A 9,278-nucleotide genomic window follows, 5' to 3' on the forward strand; every position below is an offset into this window, starting at 1 on the left:
GAACAGCCAACCCCTCTCTTGTGAACAGTCCTTTCATAGTCGATCAATACAACCAATCAGCAAGGTCATGTTGCATCATCAGGTAAACGCCCACTTCACAGTGTTGTCTCTCACCCCCACCTGTCTCTCTCTCTCTCTCTTTCTCTCGCTGACTCGCACCAGACTTCTCTCTAACATCACTGGAATCAGCCAAGGGTGAAGAACACATCAGTCAGGTATAAGGAGTGCTATGTAATACAAAGACTAGGACAGAGACTAGAAGAGGACTAAGTAAACCAACAGAAGTTCCAAAGAAAACGCACGCCCCTAAGAACAGGTCTAGGAACAGCTCCCCTTACCTCAAAATGAATGTTAGCTAGTGGAGGACTGGGAGCAGACATTGTACTGGACCAGCTCAGGGGCAACCTCTCCCTAAACATACCAGTAGYATGGGCCAGCAGGCCAACAAAAGAGAAAACTCACACAACTGTTAAAAATAGTGCTAATAAAAATATCCCAGAATTAAAAATGAGCTCCACTGTATATTACATACCTGTCCTGTCTTCTATACAGATAAATATTTTCAAATCAATATAAAAATGTTCTGCTTATGAATAAATAATTTGCTAATGTGAAATACATTATCTCTCTCGAAGAATTGAAAAGGAAAGTCTGTACAAAATGCCTACTCATATAAATCCCCAAAAGAGGATGATTTAAATTGTACATTATAATAATTTAATCCAGAYCTATGTGTCACACTTTCTTCACAATTATATTAACACAAACATCTTAACGAAGATATATTTATATATGTATCGTTTTTTTACTTTTCATTTCAAGTTTGCATGAACTATCTCTCTGATTGCCAGGGGCTTTCACTACGAGTGTCTCCACTCTCCACCCTCCTCTCCTCATCCCCACTACCAATAAACCCCTCCGAGACTCAGCCATATTGAAATCTCCTGTCCAATAACACTAGTGCTATGGTGATTCAAAAAAGCATTGTCACGCAGTCTTGGGGTTCTCATCTTGGACTTTCCTGTGTAAAAGCAGCGAAGTGTGAATACCTCCCTCACTTCCTCCCCATCACCCTGCCAGACGCAAAAGCAGTGCTGGGAGTTATGGATTTGAGTGTGGAGCTGAATGAGTAAGTGAATTTCTTTCATTTGGCTTCACTTTATAAAACCCAGGGCTTGTCCTGCATTGCTACAGTGCAGCCAGTGTGAGGCTTAACTAACTCGCTGTGCCGTGAGCTTGCCGTTTTCTCGCTGACAGAACAGAGGGTGTGCTTATTGCGATGTCACGCGCTAATTTCGACACACTCTGGTGTGTGTGTGTGTGTGTGTGTGTGTGTGTGTGTGTGTGTGTGTGTGTGTGTGTGGTGTGTTGTGTGTGTGTGTGTGTGTGTGTGTGTGGTGTGTGTGTGGTGTGTGTGTGTCTGTGTCTGTGTGTGTGTGTGTGTGTGTTGTGTTTGTGTGTGTGGTGTGTGTGTGTGTGTGTGTGGTGGTGTGTGTGTGCGTGTGCCCCCTTTGTTCTGATTTTTTACAGCCATGTGTTGTCGAAGCCACTGATCTGATTTGGGCCATCATACCAAGGTTCCTCGGCCTGCAAACACAAAACGTGCACATGATCTGTACTGCTATAGCAAGAACAGTATCTTTGGTGGGTCTCCAATGAAGCCAAAGTTCCAGAGGGTTCATGCAGATAGGTCCACTCTGTGCTCTCATGGGGAAATTGCAACATCGATCATTTTGTGCAATTATAACAGTACAATGGCAGTCAGACAATACAGGTCCAGTGGGAACCTCTTCCAAGAAGGGTTTGATTCATAGACACATCTCCCCCAAAGGACAGCACAGATAGCAAGTTGCAAAAAATAATAGCCTTCTTAAATTCAAAAAGGGTGTCAAACAGTGACGTCCAGATAAACATGTCTAACCAGCCCTTTTACAGTAGAGAAGAGTTAAAGCACTTTGTTATTACACTAGCCTTCAAACATGAAAACCACAACCAATCTCCCACCTCAAGCTGTCTGCACTTGACACCGGCCTCGTTCACAAGCAATTGTTTTCATCTCAATGCCGCAAAGAATCAATTTCACGCACTTGTCTCCTGAACAATTGAAGAATGAACTAGGACTACACACAGCCATAACCCCCTAGGTCGCCTTGGTGACGCATCACAGAAGAAAGAGAGCTTCAGAGTGTTTGCTGGCGTAAGATTAACAGCAGGGAAACCATCGACACGTCTTTGATAAAAGTGTGTTTCTATCCTTATAACACTTCCGAGCTCTTAAGTCAGCTGTGAGGAATGGAGCCAGTGATCTGCGTAAGCACTCGGGTTTAAGGTGCCGTTGTACATGAACCAAATTATTCTCCGTAACATATTTCACAGAACAAAAGCAGCCATATCCAGTGGCAACCTTACTACTGCACAACCAAAAGCTGTGGGCTAAGCCCGATTCTATGTCGGGTGAGGTCCAGATAAACTCATTGTGGGTTTTATCTAGAGCAAATACTGAAAATACACACAGGCCAAAATGAAACTTATTGTGCCACATGTTTTGTAAATAATCAGCTAAATAATAATCAGCTGGTCCACATCTCTGGTCCCTTTCAGAAGGGAATTCATTTGTGCCGTTGTTTCTCTCTCTCGAACATTCTGTTCCTTTTAACCATTYAAATCGATTACTACCTAAAGGACTGCATTATCAAACCGGTGTGGGTTAATTCATGACCAGTGGTTCTACAGTCATGAAATAAAGAAATGGGCAAYCTAGTCAACAGTTTTGACTCAAAACAACTGGAGACTGTGCTTTTCATAAACAGTTTGGTGGATCTCCGTCTCACTGGCGTGTCGGAGACYGTGCGCGCATCTACTGCTGTATGCCTGTGCCTGGTCACGTGAGCGWGTGTTGAGTTCAGAGTGTAATCACTGCAGCAGGGAACGCCAGTCCAAGGCAAAACCCWTCAACTGTGGATACGTCCTGATTGTCRTRCAACATTCATGTCTACACATTCTACATTCTTTAACGATCAATTTCAATGTTTAAATCTATTTTTGTTTTCCTTTTTCCCCCCTTCTTCATGTACCAGCTCAGTCGTTAAATAACGGGTCTACTGTAATATCACATTACTGTTCCTATAATGTGCTATTGTGGGCGATACAATTGTGCGCAGACTCCCAAACCAGAGGACTTGAACAAAAGCAGCTCCCTGGCCTTTTCTTCCATTGCCAAACGGTGCTAATAATGGGGCCATAGAGAACGAGGGTAAGAATGGAATCAGATGCCGGAGAGAAGAAGCATTAAGCCACTCCAGGGATGTAGCATTAGATAAACAGTGGAATGTACAGTCACATTGAATGGGATCCGTTTCATTCATGTAAAGTCTTTACAAAACAGGGAGAACTATAGCACCAGTTTAGACTTCTACACAGGTGATGCAATAAGTCCGAAATAAAGAAACGAACAAACAGAAAACTGTCTCAGAATGGAAACCACCACCTTGGTTTAGCTTTGTTTTTCTCTACAGATTCACATTGTGCCAGGTGATGGAATATGACTGCTATAGCTCTGAATACACACAACTACTGTACTGTACTCGTTGATTATTGCAACTCTACTCTGTATAATATAAGTCACAGTCTAGATATCACATCTACTCCACTWAGGTTCCATCCAGTAAGATTTGGCAAATGGTGCGATGATAAACTGAGGGTTCATAAAGTACTGGCACTGTTTTTCTGTCCACCCAGACCAGATCAGACCGGACCAGACCAGACTAGGCCGGATCAGACCAGACCAGACCAGACAAGGCAGTGGGAGGGAGAGGAGGCCGAGGCCCATCTTTGAGCTCTCTCTCTGGGGGTCTTGGGAACTGTCAGTACTACTGAGTGGGAGAGCCAGAGAGGAACCACCATCAACTCTTGTACTGTATAATTATAGATATGTGAAGATTCTGGCTGCTGGACTGAGACCAAGGGCAGCAAAGTGACACTCAGAAAGTCAACTCTGGGGAACTCCCCACTGATATGTGTTGCTGCATGTGACTCTTGGCATTGAGGGCTAGGGTAGAGGGCGGGGCTAGTGTGTTTGTTTTCCTCTTCATTTTTGGCATGTGATGTTGCTTTGATTGCGCTCCTCCTCCTCTTCCTCCTCTCATCCATCCTCTTGTACTTCACTGTGAGTTGCTAGGGGAGACAGGCTTGAGTAGGGTCTTGCTGCCACGTTCCTTGTAGCTATTGGAGCTGGAGCACTGCAGGCTGCGGCCGCTGGGCTTGAGCCCCACGGAGGAGAGGTTGAGGGAGGTCAGGGGGGTTGGGGAGGAGGGCGAGGAGGAGGGGGTGGAGGTGGTGGAGGTGGGGGAGGTGGAGGAGGAGGAAGAGGAGGTGGTGGTGGTTGAGGTGTTGGTGGAGTTGGAGGAGCGGCCGTTGGGCAGGGGCAGGGAGGAGGCGCGCTGCTGCTCGCGGAGGAGGCGGTGTTGGCGGAAGGTGGAGGAGAGGAGCAGGGCCTCGGCGCTCAGGCTGGAGGCTGATAGGCTGGAGGCTGACAGGCTGGCCAGCAGGGCTTTGGCCTGGCTGGAGGAGGCTGTCAGGGAAGACAGCGCCCCCTCCTGGGGATACTTCCTCAGACCCGGGGCGAACACAGTCGAGGCCGAACTGGAGGACAGGCGGCCGGAGAAACTGGCAGCTTTGGTGCCTGACAGGAGGGGCTCAATACTGCTGCTGCTGTTCCAATGGGCCTATGGGTCAGACCCAGGGACAGACCAGGAAGAGGAGGAACAGGAGGAGGAACATGGAGAATTGGGGAAAATTGGAAAGGTTTCAGGGGGAAAAAGAGAAATGAAAAAAGAGAGTAGTCATATAGTTGGTAGTGGTCCCCGACAGCACCCTTCCATTCACACAGACATGCGCACACACAAACATACAGAACACACACACAAACACACCAAGGGGAGAGTGGTAGATATCTTGTGCATCGTGGGGTCAATGTAGAACATGAGAGGTTACAGGAGTCAGAGACTGCCAATACCCATGTTAAGCCAACAGAGGGGAGGGGGGCTTATTAAGGGCGTGGACTAGGAGTAGCAGGGGATGGGGTGGGGGGTCAGATGCAGCTCTGTAGTCAGGTGGTTGGTGCTGAGGAGGAGTCTGGAGAGGACAGGCACGGGGCACAGGCTGGTCCCTCACTCACTGTGCAGGGTCAGAGGTCACAGAGGCGCAGGGGTGGGCCGGGTGGTACAGGATAGCCCAGGAGGATCACACAGGTGACAGGGTGGTGGGTGAGGTGGTGGTGGCGCCCCAGGAACAGGTGGTGTAGAGAGGCACAGGCAGGGTGAGGTGAGGAAGGAGGGGTGAGAGGTGGGGTGTGAGGGAGGAGGGGTGAGAGGTGGGGTGTGAGGGAGGAGGGGTGAGATGAGAACAAGGGACAAAGACAGGAAATTCAGGTTAGTATCAGCTGATGTTGATGCTAGCCAAGAGTGCCAAATACACAGAATGGGACATTACATCTTTTTTTTGTATTATGATACCAACAGTCTGAAGTGAAAATGTAACAGAAGTGTACAGGGGTTACACTGCTGGGGTCCGTTACTGTTTTGACCGTTTTTTTAATGGACGTCCGAGTCATTAAAAATGCAAAACACATTAAATGAACAGCATCACGCATATTCCCCTTTGTGTGATGCTAGAGTATACCACTAGATGGCGCTGTGTTGGCAGTGAGACATTGTGGTAGCGCTGTACACATTATACAGTACAGGGGGTGTATTCTCTGTAAATGTCTGTCTGCCAGCATTCAGTCTCTCTCATAGAGGATGGCTGGAGGCAAGTGGCAGTGCCAGGGCATTAGCAGAAGACAGGCAGTGCCAAACGCTAACAGAGCTATGCCAGAGCACGAGTGTGTGAGGGTCCCCGACTCTGTGATCAGTCCTACATCAGTGCCACTGGCTGATGACACCTGTCTAGACATCTGTGCTTGTGGCCGGGGGATGAGAGGTGTAACCTGAAGGAAGAGTCGGATGTAACTGTCCCAACTCTGTATCCTCAGTCAGACAGACACTGGGAGAGAGCAATACCTCTGCATACCAGGTTTTATACCGAAGGTCATCCTTTATTTAGAGGTGACTTTGATTAAATCCAGGATAGCAAATCATTTGCTCTTGAATAACTCTTGCACATAGATATGTCAAAAGTTCTCTTCCACAATGTTCCCGAATAAAGGCAACCCACTATTTCTGAGAGGTTTCTACTCTGCCCTGCATGTTGAGTGGTTGGAGGGTGTTAGTGTGGAGACAGAGGGGACTCGGTCTGTGTGGTTGGTTGGACAGCAGGTGCGTGTTGTGTGGCCTGTGAGGCTTTCACCTGCTGTGTTGGCTGGTGCTCCAGTAACTCTGGTGCTGCTGTCTGCCCCCAGGGAGAGGGGCTGTTCCTTCTGCCTGAGGACACCCTCTCTCTCTCCTCTCTCTCAAGCCTTGCTACCGCAACATTTATTCTGCTCTGTTAGTGCGGTAAGATAGCCTCCTCTCATCTCCGGAAGCTCAGAGCTGCCTGCCAAAACACTGTGTCGTGGGACTGGCCTTAACCGGCCCCCCGCTTGACTAGCCTGCTTCCCAGCCAGAAGTAATAAGAAGCGAAATGGGAAATGGAAATCGAGGATTGTGCTATGAAAATGATTCACATTGTCATGTCCTCCTTGATCTGCGCCAAAGGCCAACGGAGCGAAATGGTGGCTTTGAACTGCCTGTTCTTATAACAGCTCAGTGATTTAAAAAATCCTCTCGCGCCTGGAACGCTCTGACGTCTCCTGGTACTGTAGCAGTGCCTAACAACAAGCGCAGGCAGAACGGCACTGAGTATCATCTCACAATGCACTGTTCAGTCTCACACACACATAAAGATAACACACACTACAGACAGATAACACAAGTATGAAAACTTTCGCACCACCGATAACGTCAATTCATAACACCACTGAGGACATAAGCAGAAAAGAGACAAACAGAGAAAAGATAGGAAGATGAAAGGAAAGAGTGATGACCAGAGAGAGAGAGGGTCAATGTAAGAGTTTGGGGTCAGGGGTCATCTCTGGGGAGAAGAGATCTCTTTACCTTCAGCTGTGGCTCCAGTAGAAAGGACACCCATGGTGGGCATATCTGGGTGGGTGTGAGTCAAAACAACAACATCAGTAGGGAGTGGGGCTACTAACTTACAACTCTATGGGAGTGGCTACTAACTTACAAACTCTATGCGGGAGTGGGCTACTACTTTAAACTCTATGGAGTGGGCTACTAACTTACAAACTCTATGGGGGTGAGGAAACTAACCAACAACTCTATGGGAGGGGGAAACTAACCAACACTTATGGAGTGAGGAAACTAACCACAAACTCTATGGGGGTGAGGAACTAACCAACAACTCTATGGGAGTGAGGAAACTAACCAACCAAACTCTATGGAGGGGGGAAACTTAACTTACAACTCTATGGGAGTGGAAACTAACTTACAACTCTATGGGAGTGGGGAAACTAACCAACAACTCTGGGGGTGGAAACAACCAACAACTCTAGATGGAGTGGGGAAACTAAAACTTAACAACTCTAGTGGGAGTGGGCTACTAACTTACAACTCTATGGGAAGGTGGAACTAACTTACAACTCTATGGGAGTGGGGCTACTAACTTACAACTCTATGTGGTGGGGAAACTAACTTACAACTCTTATGGAGTGGGGTACTAACTTACAACTCTATGGGGTGGGAAACTACTTACAACCTATGGGGATGGCTCTAACTTACAAACTCTATCGGAGTGGGGACAACTCAAACAACTCTATGGGAGTGGGAAACTAACCTACAACTCTAGTGAGAGTGCGGGACACTAACTTACAAACTCTATGGGGTAGGAAATGACTTACAACTCTATGGGAGTGGGGCTTCTAACTTACAACTCTATGGGTGGAGGGCTACTAACTTACAACTCTATGGGAGTGGGGCTACTAACTTACAACTCTATGGGAGTGGGGAAACTAACTTACAACTCTATGGGAGTGGGGAAACTAACTTACAACTCCATGGGAGTGGGGAAACTGACTTACAACTCTATGGGAGAGGGCTACTAACTTACAACTCTATGGGAGTGGGGAAACTGACTTACAACTCTATGGGAGAGGGCTACTAACTTACAACTCTATGGGAGTGGGGAAACTGACTTACAACTCTGCGGGAGTGGGGAAACTATGGGGGGCACCTTAAAGCTCTATGGGTCAACTAATATGGTGGGTGGATGGGCACAATGGGCAGTATAGTATAGGTAGGCATCTGACAGTGTTGAGGTGGAGTAATGAGAGACGACAGACATCCATGGCATGTTATGTCAATACAAACAGCCGGTCAGTCATTGAGTAGTGGGGAGATTGACTTCCGCGATTGAAGTCATATGTTGATTCAAAATGCTCTGAAATGGGTTTAGTAATGTCTTTGTTACTGTTGTTGTTGGCGCTATCTTAACTTATGGCTTGGTGCCGACTCTGAGAGAGATTGTCTTGAACATCCCTCCTTCTTTGGGCGAGGGGATAGTGTTTTCACACAGCCTGTTTTCAGTGTAATTGTTTGCAACAGTCTGTGGACAAAGGGAGCACGCTGAGATCCTGTGTCCTCATACTGAAATAATGGGATTCATTTTCCTCTCAGTGGGCTAGAAGGAGGCCGCTCCACCCCTACAGCTTTCAGAAACAGGGAAGCAGAGGGAGGGAACGAGAGACACACAGGGGGAGAGAGAGGAAGATAAAGGTGGGGAAAGAAAGACACACAGGGGGAGAGAGAGAAAGACAGAGGTGGGGAAAGAGAGATGGCAAAATTGAGAGAACAAGAAATAATAGGGATGAACAACTCTATGGGAGTGGGCGAAACTAAATTCATCTGCTAAATGGGGTGGGTGAGAAACATACTTACAGACATCATGATGGGGAGTGGCGGAGAGACTAAACTGGTACACATACTCATAACTTTGGGGGGTGGGGAACTAACTTAACAACTCTATGGGATGGAGGAACTAACTTACAACTCTATGGGGTGGGAACTAACTTACAACTCTATGGGAGTGGGAAACTAACTTACAACTCTTAGGGGAACTACGCATGTGATGGGGAAACTAACTTACACTCTATGGGGGTAACTAACTTACAACTCTATGGGAGTGGGGAAACATACTTAACACTCTATGGGTAGGGGGTCATAACTTACAACTTATGTGGGGTTGGGGTCTACTACTTACAACTCTAATCGGGGTGGGGCCTACTT

At 47.2% G+C, this 9,278-nt stretch overlaps 2 protein-coding genes across 2 annotated transcripts in view; both read right to left on the reverse strand.

The window, feature by feature from the left end:
* Positions 1-3,059: 3,059 nt before the first annotated feature.
* LOC139024773 (uncharacterized) lies at positions 3,060-4,961 on the reverse strand. Its single transcript, XM_070439701.1, has 2 exons — positions 4,932-4,961; positions 3,060-4,724 (listed from the first exon to the last, which is right to left on the reverse strand). Exons 1-2 carry the CDS (start codon positions 4,959-4,961, stop codon positions 4,161-4,163), a joined length of 594 nt encoding a protein of 197 aa, XP_070295802.1. The 3' UTR covers positions 3,060-4,160.
* LOC112072219 (SRC kinase signaling inhibitor 1) overlaps positions 4,723-9,278 on the reverse strand; it is an 86,014-nt gene continuing 81,458 nt past the window's right edge. Inside the window, 1 exon segment of the mRNA XM_070439700.1 lies at positions 4,723-5,175. Within this exon segment, the coding sequence (XP_070295801.1) occupies positions 5,173-5,175 (3 nt within the window). The 3' untranslated portion in view covers positions 4,723-5,172.

Source organism: Salvelinus sp. IW2-2015, unplaced genomic scaffold (assembly GCF_002910315.2).
Source record: "Salvelinus sp. IW2-2015 unplaced genomic scaffold, ASM291031v2 Un_scaffold1858, whole genome shotgun sequence".
NCBI classification, from domain to species: Eukaryota; Metazoa; Chordata; class Actinopteri; order Salmoniformes; family Salmonidae; genus Salvelinus; species Salvelinus sp. IW2-2015.